This window comes from Ciconia boyciana, chromosome 36 (genome assembly GCF_034638445.1).
Source record: "Ciconia boyciana chromosome 36, ASM3463844v1, whole genome shotgun sequence".
Lineage (NCBI taxonomy): Eukaryota > Metazoa > Chordata > Aves > Ciconiiformes > Ciconiidae > Ciconia > Ciconia boyciana.
Genome location: NC_132969.1, coordinates 772,545 through 793,855, shown reverse-complemented (window position 1 = coordinate 793,855; position 21,311 = coordinate 772,545). Strand labels below are relative to the sequence as shown.

General features: G+C 64.9%; 3 protein-coding genes across 5 annotated transcripts; 1 reads left to right on the top strand and 2 right to left on the bottom strand.

Moving 5' to 3' along the window:
• Positions 1-3,186: 3,186 nt before the first annotated feature.
• On the top strand, positions 3,187-8,122 carry KAT8 (lysine acetyltransferase 8). Its single transcript, XM_072849131.1, has 11 exons — positions 3,187-3,462; positions 4,611-4,685; positions 4,762-4,937; positions 5,674-5,727; positions 5,855-6,019; positions 6,210-6,299; positions 6,395-6,535; positions 6,628-6,721; positions 6,823-6,973; positions 7,702-7,856; positions 7,966-8,122. The coding sequence occupies exons 1-11, from the start codon at positions 3,216-3,218 to the stop codon at positions 8,028-8,030; spliced, it is 1,413 nt and encodes a 470-aa protein (XP_072705232.1). The 5' UTR covers positions 3,187-3,215; the 3' UTR covers positions 8,031-8,122.
• A 132-nt stretch (positions 8,123-8,254) lies between these two features.
• Positions 8,255-12,312, bottom strand: LOC140645683 (serine protease 33-like). Of its 3 annotated transcripts, XM_072849138.1 has the most exons (6): positions 12,207-12,312; positions 11,161-11,193; positions 10,721-10,883; positions 9,784-10,159; positions 9,380-9,731; positions 8,796-9,009 (listed from the first exon to the last, which is right to left on the bottom strand). In XM_072849138.1, the coding sequence occupies exons 3-6, from the start codon at positions 10,877-10,879 to the stop codon at positions 8,946-8,948; spliced, it is 951 nt and encodes a 316-aa protein (XP_072705239.1). In that variant the 5' UTR covers positions 10,880-10,883; positions 11,161-11,193; positions 12,207-12,312; the 3' UTR covers positions 8,796-8,945. The 3 variants fall into 3 exon arrangements, with proteins under 3 accessions (XP_072705238.1, XP_072705239.1, XP_072705237.1); XM_072849137.1 differs by lacking the exon at positions 12,207-12,312 and having other exon boundaries at positions 8,255-9,009; positions 9,380-9,546; positions 9,940-10,232; positions 11,161-11,380; XM_072849136.1 differs by lacking the exon at positions 12,207-12,312 and having other exon boundaries at positions 9,784-10,232; positions 11,161-11,380.
• A 747-nt stretch (positions 12,313-13,059) lies between these two features.
• On the bottom strand, positions 13,060-20,649 carry FUS (FUS RNA binding protein). Its single transcript, XM_072849129.1, has 15 exons — positions 20,514-20,649; positions 19,068-19,092; positions 18,792-18,946; positions 18,568-18,709; positions 18,320-18,489; positions 18,059-18,233; positions 16,730-16,764; positions 15,650-15,682; positions 15,264-15,370; positions 14,671-14,800; positions 14,486-14,581; positions 14,269-14,389; positions 14,060-14,187; positions 13,811-13,967; positions 13,060-13,248 (listed from the first exon to the last, which is right to left on the bottom strand). The coding sequence occupies exons 1-15, from the start codon at positions 20,524-20,526 to the stop codon at positions 13,209-13,211; spliced, it is 1,527 nt and encodes a 508-aa protein (XP_072705230.1). The 5' UTR covers positions 20,527-20,649; the 3' UTR covers positions 13,060-13,208.
• Positions 20,650-21,311: the final 662 nt, after the last annotated feature.

The window sequence follows — 21,311 nt, the reverse complement described above, 5'->3', positions numbered from 1 at the left end:
AGTGGCACTGCGGGGCGGGGTGGCCTCGGGGGGCACTGGGAGGACTGGGAGGACTGGGAGGACACTGGATGGACTGGGAGACACTGGGGGCACTGGGAGGGACCTGGGAGACACTGGGGGGAACTGGGGGCACTGGGAGGACACTGGATGGACTGGGGGAACTGGGGGGCACTGGGAGGGACCTGGGGGAACTGGGGGCACTGGGAGGGACCTGGGAGACACTGGGGGGAACTGGGGGACACTGGGAGACACTGGGGGGGAACTGGGGGGCACTGGGAGGACACTGGATGGACTGGGGGGCACTGGGAGACACTGGGGGAAACTGGGGGGCACTGGGAGGGACCTGGGGGGAACTGGGGGGCACTGGGAGGGACCTGGGAGACACTGGGGGGAACTGGGGGGCACTGGGAGGACACTGGATGGACTGGGGGGCACTGGGAGACACTGGGGGAACTGGGGGGCACTGGGAGGGACCTGGGAGACACTGGGGGAACTGGGGGACACTGGGAGACACTGGGGGGAACTGGGGGCACTGGGAGGACACTGGATGGACTGGGGGGCACTGGGAGACACTGGGGGAACTGGGGGGCACTGGGAGGGACCTGGGAGACACTGGGGGGAACTGGGGGACACTGGGAGACACTGGGGGGAACTGGGGGCACTGGGAGGACACTGGATGGACTGGGGGGCACTGGGAGACACTGGGGGAACTGGGGGGTACTGGGAGGGACCTGGGGGGAACTGGGGGGCACTGGGAGGGACCTGGGAGACACTGGGGGGGAACTGGGGGCACTGGGAGGACACTGGATGGACTGGGGGCACTGGGAGACACTGGGGGAACTGGGGGGCACTGGGAGGGACCTGGGGGGAACTGGGGGCACTGGGAGGGACCTGGGAGACACTGGGGGAACTGGGGGACACTGGGAGGACACTGGGGGGGGGAACTGGGGGGCACTGGGAGGACACTGGATGGACTGGGGGCACTGGGAGACACTGGGGGAACTGGGGGCACTGGGAGGGACCTGGGGGAACTGGGGGGCACTGGGAGGGACCTGGGAGACACTGGGGGGAACTGGGGGCACTGGGAGGACACTGGATGGACTGGGGGGCACTGGGAGACACTGGGGGGAACTGGGGGGCACTGGGAGGGACCTGGGGGGAACTGGGGGCACTGGGAGGGACCTGGGAGACACTGGGGGAACTGGGGGACACTGGGAGGACACTGGGGGGGAACTGGGGGGCACTGGGAGGACACTGGATGGACTGGGGGCACTGGGAGACACTGGGGGAACTGGGGGCACTGGGAGGGACCTGGGGGGAACTGGGGGGCACTGGGAGGGACCTGGGAGACACTGGGGGAACTGGGGGACACTGGGGGGGGAACTGGGGGGCACTGGGAGGACACTGGATGGACTGGGGGGCACTGGGAGACACTGGGGGAACTGGGGGCACTGGGAGGGACCTGGGGGGGAACTGGGGGGCACTGGGAGGGACCTGGGAGACACTGGGGGAACTGGGGGACACTGGGAGACACTGGGGGGAACTGGGGGGCACTGGGAGGACACTGGATGGACTGGGGGCACTGGGAGACACTGGGGGGAACTGGGGGCACTGGGAGGGACCTGGGGGGGGAACTGGGGGGCACTGGGAGGGACCTGGGAGACACTGGGGGAACTGGGGACACTGGAAGTCACTGGGGGAACTGGGGGGCACTGGGAGGACACTGGATGGACTGGGGGCACTGGGAGGACACTGGGAGACACTGGAGGGCTCTGAGGAGACAATGGGGGGGCACTGGGAGGACTGGGAGGACACTGGATGGACTGGGAGACACTGGGGGGCACTGGGAGGGACACTGGGAGTGACTGGGGGGGAACTGGGGAACACTGGGAGGGACTGGAGGGCTCTGAGGGGACAATGGGGGAGTCACTGGGAGGACACTGGATGGACTGGGAGACACTGGGGGGGCACTGGGCACACTGGAAGACACTGGAGGGCTCTGAGGGGACAATGGGGGGGCACTGGGAGGACTGGGAGCACTGGGGGCACTGGTGGGCGGGCGCTCCGCCGCCTCCTAGCAACGCTCGGCCCCGCCCCTCAGGGCCCGCTCCCCGCCTCCTAGCAACGCTCGGCCCCGCCCCTCAGGGCCCGCTCCCCGCCTCCTAGCAACGCTCGGCCCCGCCCCTCAGGGTCTGCTCCCCGCCTCCTAGCAACGCTCGGCCCCGCCCCTCAGGGTCTGCTCCCCGCCTCCTAGCAACGCTCGGCCCCGCCCCTCAGGGTCTGCTCCCCGCCTCCTAGCAACGCTCGGCCCCGCCCCTCAGGGTCTGCTCCCCGCCTCCTAGCAACGCTCGGCCCCGCCCCTCAGGGTCTGCTCCCCGCCTCCTAGCAACGCTCGGCCCCGCCCCTCAGGGCCCGCTCCCCGCCTCCTAGCAACGCTCGGCCCCGCCCCCCAGGGTCTGCTCCCCGCCTCCTAGGAACGCTCGGCCCCGCCCCTCAGGGTCTGCTCCCCGCCTCCTAGCAACGCTCGGCCCCGCCCCTCAGGGTCTGCTCCCCGCCTCCTAGCAACGCCCGGCCCCGCCCCTCAGGGCCCGCTCCCCGCCTCCTAGCAACGCTCGGCCCCGCCCCTCAGGGTCTGCTCCCCGCCTCCTAGTAACGCTCGGCCCCGCCCCTCAGGGTCTGCTCCCCGCCTCCTAGCAACGCTCGGCCCCGCCCCCCCGGGGCTGCTCCCCGCCCCCCCGCAACGCTCGGCCCCGCCCCTCAGGGCCCGCTCCCCGCCTCCTAGCAACGCTCGGCCCCGCCCCTCAGGGTCTGCTCCCCGCCTCCTAGCAACGCTCGGCCCCGCCCCTCAGGGTCTGCTCCCCGCCTCCTAGCAACGCTCGGCCCCGCCCCTCAGGGTCTGCTCCCCGCCTCCTAGCAACGCTCGGCCCCGCCCCTCAGGGCACACGCCTTCTCTCCTAGCAACGCTCGGCCCCGCCCCTCAGGGTCTGCTCCCCGCCTCCTAGCAACGCTCGGCCCCGCCCCTCAGGGTCTGCTCCCCGCCTCCTAGCAACGCTCGGCCCCGCCCCTCAGGGCACACGCCTTCTCTCCTAGCAACGCTCGGCCCCGCCCCTCAGAGCCCGCTCCTCCCCTCCTAGCAACGTGCGCCTGGCGTTACGCGCTCGCCGCCCTCGTCGCGCGTGACGCCACTTCCGGCGCGACGTCCGGGTTGGACGGACATGGCGGAGGCGGCGGCAGCGGCGGGCTCGGCCGGCGGCCCCGGAGCGGGCCCGGAGGCGGCGGCGGCGGCGGGCGGCGGCAGCAGCCCTGAGGCCGGGCGACCCCGTGGGGGAGGCACCGAAGAGGCGGCGGCGGCCGGACGGGCCCCCTCGGCCTCGCCGCCGCCCCCGCCGCCGCCGCGGGAGGCGGAGGTGACGGTGGAGATCGGGGAGACGTACCTGTGCCGCCGGGCCGACGGCACCTGGCGTGAGCGGGGCCGGGGGGAACCGGGGCCGGTGTGAATCCCGTCACAGCGGGACTGGGCTGAACTGGGACTGGGAGAGCTGGGAGCAGGGTGGATCCTGTCACAGCGGGACTGGGAGAACTGGGACCAGTCTAAATCCCGTCACAGCGGGACTGGGCTGAACTGGGACCCGGGTGGATGCGGTCACAGCGGGACTGGGCTGAACTGGGACCAGTCTAAATCCCATCGCAGCGGGACTGGGCTGAACTGGGACTGGGAGAGCTGGGAGCAGGGTGGATCCTGTCACAGCGGGACTGGGAGAACTGGGACTGGGAGAACTGGGACTGGGAGAGCTGGGAGCAGGGTGGATCCCGTCACAGCGGGACTGGGCTGAACTGGGACCCGGGTGGATGCGGTCACAGTGGGACTGGGCTGAACTGGGACCCGGGTGGATGCGGTCACAGTGGGACTGGGCTGAACTGGGACCAGACTAAATCCCATCATAGCGGGACTGGGCTGAACTGGGACTGGGAGAGCTGGGACCCGGGTGGATGCGGTCACAGCGGGACTGGGCTGAACTGGGACCAGACTAAATCCCATCATAGCGGGACTGGGCTGAACTGGGACTGGGAGAGCTGGGAGCAGGGTGGATGCGGTCACAGCGGGACTGGGCTGAACTGGGACCAGACTAAATCCCATCGCAGCGGGACTGGGCTGAACTGGGACTGGGAGAGCTGGGACCCGGGTGGATCCTGTCACAGCGGGACTGGGCTGAACTGGGACCAGACTAAATCCCATCACAGCGGGACTGGGCTGAACTGGGACTGGGAGAGCTGGGACCCGGGTGGATCCTGTCACAGCGGGACTGGGCTGAACTGGGACCAGTCTAAATCCCATCACAGCGGGACTGGGCTGAACTGGGACTGGGAGAGCTGGGACCCAGGTGGATCCTGTCACAGCGGGACTGGGCTGAACTGGGACTGGGAGAGCTGGGACCCGGTGGATCCTGTCACAGTGGGACTGGGAGAACTGGGACCAGTCTAAATCCCACCACAGCGGGACTGGGCAGCACCAGCGCAGCCCCCTCCCCGGGCCAAACTGGGAAAGGGCTTGCTGGGCCGCTAACTGGTCCCAGCCCCGCCAGCGCACTGGTCCCAGTTCCCCCCCGCAGACTCGGCGGAGGTGATCCAGTCCCGCCTGAACGAGCAGGAGGGGCGCGAGGAGTATTACGTCCACTACATGGGCTGTGAGTACTGGGAGGCACTGGGAAGCGGGGGGGGGGAGGTGGCGGGAGCCCCTGGCTGAGCTCCCAGTGCTCCCAGTTAACCGCCGGCTGGATGAGTGGGTGGACAAGAACCGGCTGGCGCTGACCAAGACGCTGAAGGAGGCCGTGCAGAAGAGCTCGGAGCAGTTCCTGGGCGAGCTGGCCGAGCAGCCCGAGCGCAAGATCACGCGCAACCAGAAACGCAAGCACGATGAGATCAACCACGTCCAGAAGGTGGGGGGCACTGGGGGGCACTGGGAGGGTGGGGGGCGCTGGGAGGAGCTAGCAGGGTGTTGGGGGAGCTGGGAGGCACGGGGAGGGTGTTGGGGGGCTGGGAGGGTGGTGGGGGGCGCTGGGAGGAGCTAGGAGTGTGCTGGGGGAGCTGGGAGGCACGGGGAGGGTGGTGGGGCGAACTGGGAGGCACTGGGAAGACCTGGGAGGGTGGTGGGGGGCACTGGGAGGAGCTAGGAGTGTGCTGGGGGGAACTGGGAGGCACTGGGAAGACCTGGGAGGGTGGTGGGGGGCACTGGGAGGAGCTAGGAGCGTGTTGGGGGGAACTGGGAGGCACTGGGAGGGTGTTGGAGGGAGCTGGGAGAGCGTTAGGGGGTACTGGGATGGTGTTAGGGGTGCTGGAGGCACTGGGAGAGTGTTAGGGGGCACTGGGAGGCTGTTAAGGTGTGCTGGGAGGCACTGGAAGGAACTGGGAAGGTGTTAAGGGGTACTGGGATGGTGGTAAGGGGTGATGGGAGGAACTGGGAGGGTGTTGGGGGCACTGGGAGGCAACTGGAGGACACTGGGAAGAACTGGGAAGTGACTGGGAAGGTGGTATGGGGTGCTGGGAGGCAACTGGAGGGTACTGGGAAGATGTTAGGGGGGCCCTGGGAGTTACTGGGGGGGCCCTGGGCGTTTACCAGAGTCCCTGAGAAGTTGCACTGGGAGTTACTGGGCCTTACTGGGAGCCCCTCTACAGACCTACGCCGAGATGGACCCCACCACGGCGGCGCTGGAGAAGGAGCACGAGGCGGTGAGTCCCCGGGGGGGGTCCCCAAGGGTCGGGGGGGGGTCCCCGGGGGGGGTCCCCAAGGGTCCGGGGGGGGTCCCCAAGGGTCCAAGGGGGTCCCCAAATCCGGGTGACCCCTCCCCCGCGGCAGATCACGAAGGTGAAGTACGTGGACAAGATCCACATCGGGCACTTTGAGATCGACGCCTGGTACTTCTCGCCCTTCCCCGAGGACTACGGGAAGCAGCCCAAGCTCTGGATCTGCGAGTACTGCCTCAAGTACATGAAGTTCGAGCGCACCTACCGCCTCCACCTGGTAGGGGACGCGCGCGACGCGCCTGTGACGCGCGTGCGGGGAGGCGTGTGACACGTGGCGGGGGACACGCACGCACGCGGGACGCAGAGCCCGGGGCGGCCCCAGCTCTGCGAGCGCCGCCTCGGGGACGTGAGGTCTGAGCGCACCCGTGGGGCCGCCGGGTAGGGGTGACGCGTGTGACCGTCCCCAGGGACAGTGCCAGTGGCGGCAGCCGCCGGGGCGGGAGATCTACCGCAAGAGCAACATCTCCGTCTACGAGGTGGACGGCAAAGACCACAAGGTAGCGGGATGGGGCGCGGGGGGTGGGGGGGGGGATGACACGGGGACACGGAGGTGACGTGTGACATCACGTGACGTCACGTGGCGTCCCCCCAGATCTACTGCCAGAACCTCTGCCTGCTGGCCAAGCTCTTCCTGGACCACAAGACCCTCTACTTCGACGTGGAGCCCTTCGTCTTCTACCTCCTGACCGAGGTGGACCAACAGGGCGCCCACATCGTCGGCTACTTCTCCAAGGTACCCGGGCGGGAGGGGACGCGTCGCCGCCCGCATCACCCCCGCGTCACCCCCGCGTCACCGCCCGCGTCACCCCCCGCGTCACCCCGCAGGAGAAGGAGTCGCCCGACGGCAACAACGTCGCCTGCATCCTGACGCTGCCGCCCTACCAGCGCCGGGGCTACGGCAAGTTCCTCATCGCCTTCAGTGAGTTGGGGGTCCCCGGGGGGGGGGGGAGGGTGCCCCCCGCAGACCCCTGGGTGCCCCCCGCACCCACGGGTGCCCCCCCGCGTGTCGCCCCCCGGCAGGTTACGAGCTGTCCAAGCTGGAGAGCACGGTGGGCTCCCCCGAGAAGCCGCTGTCGGACCTGGGGAAGCTGAGCTACCGCAGCTACTGGTCCTGGGTGCTGCTGGAGATCCTGAGGGACTTCCGGGGCACCCTCTCCATCAAGGACCTCAGGTGGGCACCAGTAGCTCCCAGTAGCCCCCACGAGTACTCCCAGTAACCCCCCCGTAAGCCCAGTAACTCGGGGTCGGGGTGCTGCTGGAGATCCTGCACGACTTGTGGGCCAGCCGCTCCCTCAGGGAGCTCAGGAGGGCAGCAGGAGCCTCCCAGTAAGACCAGTAACTCCCAGTAAGACCAGGAGCCTCCCATAGCACCAGTAACTCCCAGGAACACCAGTAACTCCTCCAGTGATTCCAGTAACCCCAGTAACTCAAGGTCACGGGTGCTGCTGGAGATCCTGCATGACCTGTGGGCTAAGCTCTCTGGGAACTCAGGAGGGCACCAGTAGCCTCCCAGTAAGACCAGTAACTCCCAGGAACACCAGTAACTCCCCCAGTGATTCCAGTAACTCGGGGTCGGGGTGCTGCTGGAGATCCTGCACGACTTGTGGGCCAGCCGCTCCCTCAGGGAGCTCAGGAGGGCAGCAGGAGCCTCCCAGTAAGACCAGTAACTCCCAGTAACACCAGTAGCCTCCCATAGCACCAGTAACTCCCAGGAACACCAGTAACTCCCCCAGTGATTCCAGTAACTCGGGGTCGGGGTGCTGCTGGAGGTCTTGTGCAACTTCCCCGGCCCCTTCCAGCACCCCAATACCCACCAGTAGCGCCCCAGTCCTCCCAGTAACGCCCCCCAGTGATTCCAGTAACTCCCAGTAAGACCAGTAACTCCCAGTAACCCCCCAGCCAGATGACCAGCATCACCCAGACCGACATCATCAGCACGCTCCAGTCCCTCAACATGGTCAAGTACTGGAAGGGGCAGCACGTCATCTGCGTCACCCCCAAGCTGGTGGAGGAGCACCTCAAGAGCGCCCAGTACAAGAAGCCGCCCATCACCGGTACGTCGTTATCCCCTGCCCTTAACGAACCCCTCTCCCGCCCCCCACTTGGGGGGCACCCCCTAACTCCCACCCCTCCGCTTTCTTCTCCCCCCCCGCCCCCCCCCAGTGGACTCCATCTGCCTGCACTGGGCCCCCCCGAAGCACAAGCAGGCGAAGGTGGCCAAGAAGTGAGGGCGCCATCGCTGCGGCGAGTTGTGGCCGGGCTCAGCTTCCCCCCTCCCAGACCGTGGGGTGCCCCCAGCACCAATAAAGGAGGAGCTGGAGGTGGGGTGCTGGGGTGGTTTATTGGGGGCACGTGGGTGCCAGGCTGGGGGGCGGGGGGGAGCTCAGGGTGACGGTGGGCGCCACAAACCGTCCTGGGTGTCGTGGTCCAGCTTGGGTGCCAACTTGGGGTGTCACTGGTCACTTCTGGGTGCCAGCAGCCATCGTGGGTGCTGTGATCCATCGCGGGTGCCACCGGTCACTTTTGGGTGCCAGCAGCCATCGTGGGTGCTGTGATCCATCGCGGGTGCCACCGGTCACTTTTGGGTGCCACCGGTCACTTCTGGGTGCCAGCAGCCATCGTGGGTGCTGTGATCCATCGCGGGTGCCAACTTGGGGTGCCACCGGTCACTTTTGGGTGCCATGATCCATCGCGGGTGCCACAAATGATCTCGGGTGCCAACTGGGGGGGGCCGGGAGACTCTTTTTGGGTGCCACAAGTCATTTTTGGGTGCCAACTTGGGGTCCCATGAGTCATTTTGGGTGCCCCCCAGCCCCTGGGGGTGCCCCCAGCCCCCGGGGCTGCTCAGCGGAGGCCGAGGGGCAGCAGGAGCCCCAGCAGCAGCAGGAGGTGACCGGGGCGAGCGGCTGGGTGGGCGGCGTCAGCGCTGCTCCCTCCGTTGGGGGGCAGGGGCCGGGGCCAGGCCTCAGCGGGGGCCGCCGGGCTGTCCCTGTCCTCGCAGGGGCCATCGTCCTCGGGGAAAGGGGCGAGGTGGGCGTGGCGCAGGGGGGCTTCGGGGACGGCGGCGGCGATCCAGGCGGCGTGGGCAGCGGTGCGGGTGTAGACGCCGGGGCGGCCGGGCAGCCCGCAGGCCTCGCCCCAGCTCACCACCCCGGCCAGCAGCCAGGTGTCCCCGACGCGGCAGGAGAGGGGACCCCCCGAGTCACCCTGCGGGGACACGGGGACGTCGGGGGATGTGGTGGAGGGACGGGGCGGGGGGACACGGGGAGGCGAAGAGGGACCTTGGGGACGTGGAGGAGCACGGGGGAGGATGAGGAGGGACCTTGGGGACGTGGTGGTGGACGGACAAGGGGGACAGGGCGGGGACAAAGAGGGACGTTGGGGACACGGAAGAGGATGAAGAGGGACATTGAGGGGTGTGGGAGGACACAGAAGGGCTGAAGAAGGGCGGTGGGGGTGACACGGGTGGCACTGGGAGCAGGAGGACACGGAAGGACATTGAGGTGGGACAGGGAGCAGGGCGAACGGCAGGCGGAGAAGGTCCCTTGTCACCAGGGGAGGGGACGGTAGCACCCACCTGGCAGGCGTCGCGCTGTCCCTGGGGGAAGCCGGCGCAGAGGGTGTCCGCAGCGGGCGTCCCCAGGCCGTCCGTCCCCCCCGTCCCCGCGTAGAGGCAGCGGCAGCGCCGGTGGCTGAGGAGCGGCACCTCCAGCTGCTGCAGCGTCTTGGGGGGCGGCAGGGGACCTGCGGGGACACCGCGGTGACAAGGGTGGCCCCAGCCTGTCCCCTAACACCTCTAGGTGGTGGTAGCGCCACAACTGTCCCCAGCCTCTCCCCACGTCCCCAACACTTGGAGGTGATGGAAGCGCCATCACGACTGGAGACAGCAGTGTCCCCAACCTCCATGGGTGCTCCCAGTGCCACCAAACCTAGTGACAACAGTGTCCCCAACCTCCATGGGTGCTCCCAGTGCCACCAAACCTTGGGACAACAGTGTCCCCAACCTGTCCCCACCCTCCCCGGGTGCTCCCAGTGCCACCGAACCTGGTGACCAGCGTCCCAACCCAAGGTGCTGGCAGCACCACTGCGTCTGGTGACAACCATGTGTGCGTCCCCCCATCCCCGGGTGACACTGACCAGCGGTGCGGACGTCCCCCCAGCCGGTGACGGTGCAGTTGGTGCCGGGGGGGAAGCGGACGGCGGGGCCGGGCAGGCAGATGGGGCGCACCAGGCGGGTAGGGGTGGCGGGGGGGTCCAGCCGGGCCAGCGCCAGGTCCCCGGCGATGTCACCCTGCCCCTCGGTGACGTCCCCGTCGTGGTAGGCGGGGTGGACGGTGATGGCGGCCACCCGACTCACCTGGGCGTCGGCGGGGGGGGACAGGAGCTGCAGGGCCCCCAGCGTCACCCGGTACTCAGAGAGGGGGTTCTCCCTGCGGGAGGGGTTGGAGGGGGGGGGCTCAGGCACGGGGGACCCCCCCGGACACCCGGGTCCCCCCAAGGAAAGGGAGTGGGGTCCCCCCGGGGCAGCCATGGGTGTGTTTGGGGGGTATTGGGGTCCCAGGGGTGCTTGGGAGTCCAGGAGGGTGTTTGGGGGGTCCTAGGGGGTTATTTGAGGGGTGCAGGGAGGGTGGTTGAGGGGTCTCGGGAGTTTTTGGGGCTGGGAAAGGGTGTTTTGGGGGCTGAGGGGAGTGTTCGGGGTGCTGTGGAGGATTTGGGGGTGGGGGGTATTTGGGGTCCCCGGGGCGTTTAGGGGTGCAGCGGGGGGTTCTGAGAGGTGTTTGGGGGTGTAAGGAGGTGGTTAAGGATCCTAAAGGGGGGGCCCACGGGATTGTTTGAGAGTTTGGGGGTCTGCAGGGGGTGTTTGGGGATGCAAGAGGGTGTTTGGGGGTGCCGGGGGGGGTATTTGAGGGGTACTCACGGCGGGAAGCAGTGTGCGGCGGTGAGGACCCAGGCGGGGGCGATGAGGGACCCCCCGCAGACGTGACGCCCCTGGAAGGCGATGCTGACCTGCCAAGGCCACTGCCCCGCCCGCGCCCCTGTGCCCCCCACCACCCGGCTGCGGATGGGGGTCCCGCATGGCACTGGGGGGGAGAAGAAGGGCGGGGGGTGTCAGGGACCCCGGTCTCCAGGAACCCTGGCACCCCCCGATGCAGGACCCTAGCATCTGGGGACACCCCCCCCCCAACCATGGGACCCCCAGGACCCCGCGCCCCCCAGCCGTGGGACCCCCCATTCCCCGCCTCCATGGGACCCCGGCACCCCGGACAACCCCCCGCCCTGTGGGACCCCGGCACACGCGTGTCCCATCCCCACCCCAGATGTCCTGGTGGCAGCCCCCCCCCCGTGTGTCCCCCTCACCTGAGTCATCTGCCACCACCGTCCCCCGGTGACCTGTGGAGAAGGTGACAACGTCAAAGCCACGTTTGGGGACACCCCTGGCGCGGGGGGGGGGACACCCCGGCATCCGGGAGAGGACCCAGGCATCCGGGGCCACCACCCCCCCACACCACCCCCCCCCGCTCCAGGGCGATGGCCGAGCCGGAAAAACCTGCCCCGAGGAATGTGTCCCGCGGGGACAGCGGGTGTGACACCCCCCCGTGTCACCGTGTCCCCTGATGTCCCTCCACATCCCCGTGTGCCCCTCACATCCCCCAGACCCCCCCAATGGTCCCTCACACCCCGATGTCCCCTCGTGTCCTCTCATGATCCCTCACGACCCCCATGCACCTCACGCCTCCGTGTCCCCCATGTCCCCTCACATCCCACGTCCCCTCACGCTGTCCCTACGTCCTCTCGCACCTTCCTGTCCCCTCGAGCCCCCCACGTCCCTCCGTGATCTTCACAACTCCCCGTGTGCCCTCACAACCCTTCAAGTCCCGCCATGGCCCCCCACACCTCCCTGTCCCCTCATGTTCCCTTGCGCTCCCCGTGTCCCCCACACGATCCATGTCCCCTCAGACCCCCACGTCCCCACCCAGCGCCCTCACGTCCCCTGTCCCCTCCACGGTCCCCTCAGACCCCCGCGTTCCCTCACGATCCCACCCAGTCCCCTGCTGTCCCCTCAGCACCTCCACGTTCCCTCACGATCCCTTCCCGCCCCCCTCTCCCCTCACATCCCCCCCGTGTCCCCTCACACCTCCCTGTCCCCTCACGCCTTGCCGTGTCCCCTCACGATCCTACCCAGTCCCCTGCTGTCCTCTCAGCACCTCCACGTTCCCTCACGACCCTTTCCCGCCTCCCTGTCCCCTCATGTCCCTTCAACAGCCCCCCCGTCCCCTCACGCCCTGCCGTGTCCCCTCACGATCCTACCAAGTGCCCTCCTGTCCCCTCAACCCCCCACGTCCCCCGCCGTCCCCTCACGATCCTACCAAGTCCCTCCCGTCCCCCCGCAGCCCCCGGCTCACCCTCCGGCAGCAGCACCAGCACCAGCGGCAGCAGCAGCAGGCCAGCCCCGGCCCCGGCCGCCCCATGGCGCTGTGGCCGCTCGGCGCCGCCGGCACCTGCCGCCCCCGGCCCCGCCCCCGGCGCGGACACGCCCCCGCCGCCACTCCCTATAGGGCCCCCGCCTATAGGTGCGGCACCCCTTCCTCCTGCCATAGGGGCTCCCCGCTCCCTCCCGGGGGGCCTATAGCGTCTCCCCCGCCCCACAGCTTCACCCTCAGCCTGTGGGCAGGGCTACGGGGCGCCCCCAGCTCCTCCACAGGCTGCCGCAGGGTGCTCTATAGGGTGCTCTATAGGCAGCGCTTTCCCTCCACTCCGCCCTGCCCCCCCCAGGGGCTACGATACTCTATGTAAAGTCCCCCCTTACCTATAGGCCGCCTGACCTGCCCTATACCAACTCCAGAAAACCTATAGACTCCCTCCACCCTCTACAGCAGCCCCTATGGCTGTGCTGCCTATAGGGGCCTGACACATTTCCTATAAGCTCCCCACCCTGTAAGACACGCCCCCCCCCCCAAGGTCCTATACATGTACCCTATAAGACCCACCCTGCTACCTCCATGAACCAGCTCCCCCTCCCTCCATAGGTGCTCCTATAGGCTCCCCCTGTCCCGGCCCCTATAGGCACTGAGTCACAAGCACCGGAAGGTGCCGGGCCCCGCCCTGGGCCACGTCAGGACCTAAACGAGGGGGTTAACGAGCCCCATAACGAGCCCAGCAGCCGGAAGTGCCTCATTAGGGGCGCGTTCACTCTGGAGCCTAATGAGGGCAAGGAGCAGCCACCCCCCACCCCCCCCCAATCACCAGGCAGGGCCGTGTCATCCCCCGAGACTTTAATGGGGGGTGGGGGGGAGGTGAGGGGAGGGTTAAAAGCGGGGAGACCCCGCGGGGGGCAGGGCTGGCCAGCCCCCGGGGCAGGGCACCAAATAAAAAACGTGTGTGTGGGGAGGGGGCACAGGGGGGGCTCAGTAGGGCCTCTCGCGGCGGTCCTGCCGGTGGTCGCCCCTGCAGAGAGAAGGGAGAGGCGTCAGTAGGGGCCAGAGTTAACAGCAACAAGTAGAGCTCAGCTTTTGCTCAAAACCATCAGTAGAGATCAGAGTTAACAGGGGCCACAAGTAAGAGCTGGCTATTAACCAGGACCATCAGCAGGTGAGTTAACATGAGTTAAGCAGAGTTACCACCACCAGAGTTAACATGCTGTCCCAACAGCCTGCAGGAAGGAAGCAGTAACACAGCATTCACTCTGGGCCATAACGATGGCAGCACCACCATGTGGTTGTAGGAAGAACCACCAGCCTCTTAACCGCCCTGCCCACAGCCCAGCAGTAGGCTCGAGTTAACAGTGTTCAAGAGGTCCCAGAATCAACAGCACCCAAGTCAACTCCAGAGTTAACGGCCTCCAGCACCTCCACGAGGCACAGAGTGCGGTGTTCACTCTGGAACCTACTGACGCCCCACTTCCAGAGGTTTCAGAGCTGCTGGGACGGGTCCACACAACTGTTATCAGTAGGTTCCCGAGTGAACAGGCCCCCACACAGGACGGGCAGCCTCCCGTCAGCCATCTTACCTGGAATCCATCTTCCCCGGCCCAAAGCCGCCTCGGTCGCCGCCTCTCCCCCCGCGGAAACCGCCCCGGTCTCCGCCCCGGCCGCCCCTGTAGCCTCCGCGGTCGAAACCCCCGCGTCCTCCGCGTCGTTCCTCGCCGAACCCGCCGCCGCCACCGCCTGTGGGTAAAAGACCGGGGGGGGGGAGGGCGCGATGAGGTCCCCAGGGTGGCGCGGCCCCCCGCCCCACCCCCCGGCCCCCCGGCATTTACCCATGTGGTTCCCGCCGCGGCTGCCCCCCGGGTACTTCCCCATGTGGGGGGCGCCGGGCCCGTCGGGCTTGGGGGCCTTGCACTGGTTGCACTCGTTGCGCCACGAGAAGTTCATGTTCTCACAGGCTCTGGCGGGGAAAGAGTGATGAGGTCATCGCCCCGCCCAGTCCCCTCCCAGTTCATCCCAGTTCCCGCCCCCCCCCACTCACGGGTTGGGGCACTTCCAGTCACCGGCGCGCTGCTGGCCACCGCCGCCGCTAGGGAAGCCGCCCCGGTTGCCCCCGCCGGAGCCGCTGTTGCCGCCACCGAAACCGCCGCGCCCCATGGGACCTGAGAAAGAGGGTTTGGGGGTGAAAAAGGGCATTTTGGGGTGAAAAAAGGTGTTTTGGGGGCTGCCCAAGCACCCCCCGGCGCGCGCTAGCTCACCTCCCCGCCCGCGGCCGCCCCGGCCACCCCCGCGGTTGAAGTCGGTGCGGCGAGTGGCGAAGGACACCTTGATGAGGTTGCCGGAAAACTCTTTGCCTAAAAACGGGAGAATTAAGCCCGAAAACAATAATTTTGGGTGTTTGGGGGGGGGATTTGGGGCGCGGGGGTGTTTGGGGGGGTCCTACCATCAAACCAGTCGATGGCGGCTTTGGCGGAGGGGGGGTCGTCGAAGGAGACGGTAGCCTCCCCCTTCAGCTTGCCCGTCTCACGGTCCGTGTACAGGTTGATCATGGGCTGCCCCGTCTTCTTGTTGGTCTGGGGGGACGAAACACGCTAAGGACATGCTAAGGACACGCAAGAGGACACCCCAGCAGGTCATCGGGGGTGGGCCCATCGAGTTGGTCTTGGGGTGAAACACGAGGATGCGCTGAAGACATGCAGCAACACGCCAAGGACACGCCAAGCAGTCGCCAAGCATGTGCAGCAACATGCCAAGAACATGCCAACGAGATGCAGCAACACGCCAAACACGCGTTAATGGCGTGTGGTTGCCCATCCCCTTGCCCACGGGTTAAAACTTGACAACACACACTTGATGACACATGAAGCACACCAAGGATGCGCAGCAACATGCCAAGCACACACCAACGAAACACAGCAAGACGCCAAGCACACATTAGCGACAGGCAGTTGCCCATCCCCTTGCCCACAGGTTAAAACTCGATGACACGCTAAGGACACGCCAGAACACGTGCCGACACGCTAAGCACGCCCCCACCTTAATGATGCCGATCTGCTTGAAGTAGTCGGCCACCGACTCGATGGTGACGTTCTCGCCCAGCCCCTGCACGAAGATGGTGTTGTTGTCCGAGTTATCCTGCTCGCCTGCGGGGGAGAGCTCGTTAGTGCCAGCGCTCGTTAACCCTCATCAGCCCCCTTCCCTCATTCAGCCCCTTAGTGGCCTCGTTAACCCGTTCCCGTTAGCCCCTTTCCCTTAATAACCTCGTGACCCCTTCCCCATCGTTAACCCCCTTCCCTCAGTAGCCTCGTTAGCCCCCTTCCCCCTCGTTATCCCACCACTATCCCCCCTCATTAGCACCCCCCCAATTAATGGTCTCCGCCCTCATGAGCCCTCCCCACCTCGTTAACCGTCCCCCTCGTTACCAGGATCATGCCGCGGCCCTTGGTCCCGGGGTCCTTTCGCCACATGCAAAAATTAAAAAGCAAAGTGTTAATTAGCCCGCAGGGAGGGGGGGCACACCCCATCCCCTCCCCCGCACCCCAAACCCACCAGAATAGGGAAAAACTGGGGGAAAAAACGCATTTTCCCCACCCGTTTCAGCCCGCGCCCCTTTTTGGGGTGAAAAACCACTGTTCTGGCACCTAGAAACACTCAGGTTTTTGTCACTTGCCCTCCGAAACACGGGGGGGTGGGGGGGAGGGTGTCCCCAAGGCTGCCGCCGCTCACCAATTCCAGCATTTTTCACCCCAAAACCGAGGTGCCGGGGCTGTCCATCTCTGCTCATCGCCCCTAGGGTGGCAGTTTTTGGTATTTTTTTGTCTCAACATACACTTTTTTTTTTTTCCTCCTCAAAACACCACCAGCAACGCCCCGGTTCAGCAAACCCCTCCAAAACGGTGTGAGAACTCTCAAGATGGGTAAAACCAAGACACTCCATTTTCGGTCGGTACACTGCAGTGCTCACCACCTCACCGGTCCCCATTTGGGGGCAAAAACGGCAATTTGACCATTTTACACTTTTTTTTTTTTTCCATCAACCTCAGGTCACCGGCACTTCACACAAGCCCCAAAACTGCATTTTTCTTGTTTTTCCCCCAGAACCAAACTTTGCACCAAACCTCAGATTTTTTTGTTATCTCTTTCTTAAAACCACATGCAACCGTTTTGCTAAAAACCAGCGTTTTTACCCCCCCAAAAACAAAAAACCACCACTCTGCCAAGAGTCGTAATTTCCCCGTTCCGGCCTTTTTTCCGCCTGCGGTCGCCGTGTGCGTGTTGGTTTGTTTCTTTTTTTCCACTTTGCCCCCAAAAAAACCAACATTTTTGTTTGTTTAAACACCCAAGACACAACCCGATGACATCGCCTCCGGCCGGCCGCCGCAGCTCTTTTTTGGGGCTTTCTCACCCCAAAACGCCCCCGACCAGGCTGTTGCAGAGAAAAGGGGTTAAAAACAGACACTTTTTTTTTTTTTGGGTTCAAATGCCGAACTCTTGCGACTTACCACCGAATTTATTGAAGCCACCACGCTCACCACCGCTGAGGAGATAAATTGGAAGATAATGAGGTTTTTTTTAATCCCCTGCCTAAAAAGACGGGGGTAGTTTCGGGGCAAAACCAGCGCTTTTGAGCAGTTTCCTCCTTCCTGAGACCCCCCCCTGCGGATTTGGGGGGGGCCGGGGGCGCTTGGGGGGGGCTGGGGGTCTCCATCCGCCGGCGACGTTTCATCTCGGACGCAGCAGCCGGGCGCTCTCCGGCCCCGCCGGGGGGGATCCAAAAATCATTAAAAACCCCAATTTTGCCTTTTTTTTCTTTAAGAGGGGGGGCACCCCCCCTTGCTTTCAGCTGAGCCCCTCCAGCAGGAGCATCTCCCCCTCCCCACCGCTCGTCGTCGCTTTTCCCCCCTCGTTCCTGTAGGTTTTTTGGGAGCGGGGGGCCCTTTGCGTGTTTTTTTTTGTTTGTTTTGGTTTTGTTTTGGTTTTTTTTGGTTTTTTTTGCACTTTTCACCCTTTCTGCCTTTTTTTAAACCCAAAAAGAGCGGAGAATTGCGAAAGTTTCGCTGCCTTTCACACCTGCAGCACACAAAACGCAGAGTTTGTTAACAGGCACAACAGCAGCGGCAAGACAAACAAGCAACCGCGGCTCGCCCCCGCCGATACTCACCTCTTGCCGCCCCAAAAAGCGGCTTTCTCAGCCCAAAGGCGGGGGGGCGACACGCGCACAAACCCAAAACCTCGGTTTCTTTTCTTTAAAACCACCATTATTATTTTGTCTCTGTTTTTTGGGGGCATTTCCTCCTCCCTTCGTGCACCGGGACACCACAAAGACACTCCACTCCAGGTTATCACCCATCAGTGTCAAACATCTCCCAATATCCAAAACCAGCGGGTTTTTTTCCCCCAAAATCAACGTTTTCGTTTTCTGCAGTGACCTCAAAACAAACCATTTTTCTGTTTTTTTAACCCGGGGCACATGCCCCCACCGTGACCAAGAGCCGGCACCGGAGGCTACGAGTGACCTTGGCAACCAGGTTTGCTGAATGGTTTTCTCTCTTTTTTTCCCAAAAAACACCTTTTTCCCCCCATTCCAGGGGGTCTTACCACTTCGGGTACCTCCAAGCGCCCCCGCCGGGCGCCCCGCTACTTTTTTTTTTTTTTAGGGGCGCTCGCGCCGATTTTGGTTAAAACCCGCTTGAGCGGGGGGTGCTGCACGGCACCGTCCGGGGGGCTGCTCACCTCCCCTCTCCCCCTTCTCCCCTCCCTGCTTTCGGGGGGTCTTTTGTCCCCCAAACCCTGACACCCCCTCCCCCAAATCGCCGTCCCCCGACACCTACCCGAGGTTGCCTCCGCGGCCGCCCCGGCTCCCGCGGCCCCCGCGGTCGTAGCCGCCTCGGCCATAGCCGCCCCGGCCACGGCTCCGCTCCTGCTGGCCGCCCCCGTAGCCGCTCTGCTCCTGGTAACCGCCGCTGCCGCCGCTCATGGACGACTGGTCCTGCCCGTAGCTGTTGGCTACAACCGCAAAACAACAGTCAGGTGACAAAATCCGGAAGATTTACACCCAAAACGGCGCCGTCGCGACCCCCCGCCGCGCTCACATCCACTGCTGCTCCCGCTGTTGTACTGGCTCTGCTGGCTGTAGCTCTGGGGCGGGTTGTAGGAGGACTGCTGGCTGTAGCTCTGCTGCTGCCCGCTGTAGCTCGACTGTTGGTTATAACCGCTGCTGGGGGGTTGGCCGTAGCTGGAGCTCTGCGAGCCGCTCCCATAGCTGCAAAAACCCGACGACGTTGATCAAAACCCTGGTTTTTCACCCCAACGGGGGCGTTGCGGGGCAGCTGTTGCCTACCTGCCGGTGGAGGAGCTGGCCGCTGGCGGTTGGGAGTAGCTGGGGTAGGAGGAGGGCTGCCCGTACGAGGCCTGCGAGCTCTGCCCGCTGCCGTAGCCGCTGGTGCTGCCGTAGCCTTGGGGGGTCGACTGGGTGCTGTAGCCTGGAGAAGAGTGGAAAATGAGGTGAAAAACCCCAAAAAACACCCAGTGGGGGGGCAGGGGGGTGTCAGGGGTCCGGCTTACTGCTCTGGGTCTGGCCGTAAGAAGAGCTGTAGCTGTTCTGGCCGTAGGCGGAGGTGTCAGTCGACTGGCTATAGCTGCTGTAGCTCTGCTGGCCGTAGGGCTGGCTGCTCTGCTGCGAGTAGCCCTGCCCCGGTGGGGTGGGGTAGGCCCCGTAGCTGCCACAAAAAGCACAAAAAAACCACGTGAAATCCCCACAAAATCACCCTTTTCCCGATGGATTTCTAAAGCTCGAGATATAAAAGGTTGAATACAAGGAGAAAGCAGGGGAGGGCGTACCTCTGTGTCGCCGTCTGGCTGTAGTCTGTGGGAAGAACCCCCCCCCCAAAATCGTTACTTGTGTAAATAAACATACATGCACCTAAATATAAATATATTCACGCTTTACGCTCGAAATTGTTAGTTATTTGCCACTGAAGTGCAAAAACAGCCAAACTAAGGTACGGGATAGAAAAGCTGAACATTCAACCCACTCAAAAACCCTAAGCACCTACTTTAAAAACAAATAACCCCGCCTAAAAAAGGCACCTAAACAACAGATTTAGCTGCACAGATATCAAAACAAACGCAACAACCAAATTTTCCTCACACAACAAAAGAGTCTGAGCCCCCACAAGCTCCCCGCCGCAAGATGGCGACCATTTGCCTCCTCCCGCCTCGTAGCGGAGCAGCCGCTCCGACCGTTGAAAGAAACGGAGAGCACTTTACCCAAAACAGAGGTTTTTAGGCCCACCTGAGCGGAGCCAGACCCCCCCAAGGGGTGCTTTCCCCCTCCAATAAATATTTACTCACCCCGCGGGGGTTATTTTAAAGGCGAAGACCCGGATGAGAAACTGCGGCAGCGCCAGTGCGCATGCGCCGCGCGCAAATCTCGTCTCTCCCCCGCCCCGCGCATGCGCAGCCCGCCCCGCGCACAAAATGGCGGCAGTGGCGCAGCTGGAAAAGCCGCGCCCCTCCCTCGGCGCACAAAATGGCGGCAGCGGAGGGGGGGGCGTTAACGGGCTCCGTTATACTGGGGGGAGGGGGGGTGGGGTGTCCACTGCACCGCGACCCCCAAAACACCCCCGGATCCCCCCCAAAAAAACCAATTTACCGTTAAATTGCAGGTTTATATTTTAATTTTCCTCCCCGCGGCGCATCCGGGCGCGGCGCTTTGTCCGCCCCCCCTCCATCCGCGAGCACTTTTTACCAAAAAAACCTCACAGAAGCAAAAAACGAGGAAGCTTAGGCTGAAAAATTTGCGGCAGAATAAAGCTCAATTATAGGCAAAAAAAGGAGGAGGAAAATAAACCGAAAAAAAAAAATACAGCCCGGGGCATCGCGGAAATGGGGAGGCATCAAATCACAGCCCCCTCCCCCCCCCCAAGAGCGGTAATCCTGAAAATTATACAGCTCCACGATAACTGGAATATGAAAATAAATAGCGAAACCGCTCATTTAAAAAAAATATACTGAAGAAACACAATGAAAGCGGCACCGCGGTTGCAGCCGCCCCCCGCTGCGGGTGGCCTCCGGGACCCCCCCATACCCGCCCCACGCACCCTCCCCGGCTCCCCCGGCGCCGTCGGACTACCGGGCCCGGCCCCCCGGGCCTCCTCAACTCGCTGCTGGGGGGCTCCAGGACCCCTCGGCCCGCTCCCCCCCGGTGCTGGGGGGCTGCAATACCCCGCCCCGCCCAGCCGCAGGGACCCCCGGGCCGAGGCCGGCCGCAGGGCCCGCCCGTACCGTTGGAGGCCATGGCGGTGCCGCGCTGCTGCGGCGCTTCCCCTCCACGTGGCGCCCGCACTGCGCCCCCGGCCGCCCGCCCGCCTTTTATAGCCTCTGCCGGCGCGTGCCACCGCCGGGGGGGGTGTGGGACTCTCCCCCCCCTTCCCCTCCCCGTTGGTACGGTCCGAAGCCGGGACGGGGGCCAAGGGGCTGCGGGGGGCGGGGCCGAGCGGGTGGGCGGAGCCGTCGGGGTCACGCGGCCGCGGGGGGGGGGGGGGGGGCGGGCGGCCTCCGCGCCTCCATAGGGGCCCTATAGGAACCCTATAGCAGCGCCCGCCTATAGCAGCCTCTGCGCCCTCGCAGGTAGCCTATAGCGATGGCCACCACATCTGCTGCTTCATGGGGACCCTACAGAAACGCCGTAGCGACCCCCGCCACCTCCGCTCCCACAGGAACCCTATAGAAACCCTATAGCGACATCCACCAGCCCCCACTTCTTCACAGGGACCCTATAGAAACCCTATAGCGACACCCACCAGCCCCCGCTTCTTCGTAGGGACCCTATAGAAATCCTACAGGGGCACCCACCGACCTCTGCTCCACCATAGAGACCCTATAGACACCTGTAGGGCACCCATAGAGACCCCCTACCCTATCCAAATCCATATGGTATCTACGAGGGACCCTGCCACCCTATAGGAACCCCCTCCCCACCCGGACTCGGCCGGGGGGGGCGCCTATGGGGCCCATGCTGGCTCTGACGTCACGCGGGCCAGGCTTGGCGGGCCCCAAAGGTCAGCGCTAAAAATACCTGGG

Coding starts and splice junctions, on each gene's coding strand:
- KAT8 (XM_072849131.1), top strand. CDS start 3,216: ATGGCGGAGGCGGCGGCAGCGGCGGGCTCGGCCGGCGGCCCCGGAGCG. Junction 3,463..4,610: donor CCGGGCCGACGGCACCTGGC/GTGAGCGGGGCC, acceptor TCCCCCCCGCAG/ACTCGGCGGAGGTGATCCAG. Junction 7,857..7,965: donor CAAGAAGCCGCCCATCACCG/GTACGTCGTTAT, acceptor GCCCCCCCCCAG/TGGACTCCATCTGCCTGCAC.
- LOC140645683 (XM_072849136.1), bottom strand. CDS start 11,266: ATGCCGGGGTGTCCCCCCCCCCGCGCCAGGGGTGTCCCCAAACGTGGC. Junction 9,732..9,783: donor GGGGACACTGTTGTCCCAAG/GTTTGGTGGCAC, acceptor TGTTGTCACTAG/GTTTGGTGGCACTGGGAGCA. Junction 9,010..9,379: donor GACAGCGCGACGCCTGCCAG/GTGGGTGCTACC, acceptor GTGTCCCCGCAG/GGTGACTCGGGGGGTCCCCT.
- FUS (XM_072849129.1), bottom strand. Junction 15,683..16,729: donor TGGCTTCAATAAATTCGGTG/GTAAGTCGCAAG, acceptor ATGTGGCGAAAG/GACCCCGGGACCAAGGGCCG. Junction 13,249..13,810: donor CCGGGGAAGATGGATTCCAG/GTAAGATGGCTG, acceptor TTCTCTCTGCAG/GGGCGACCACCGGCAGGACC.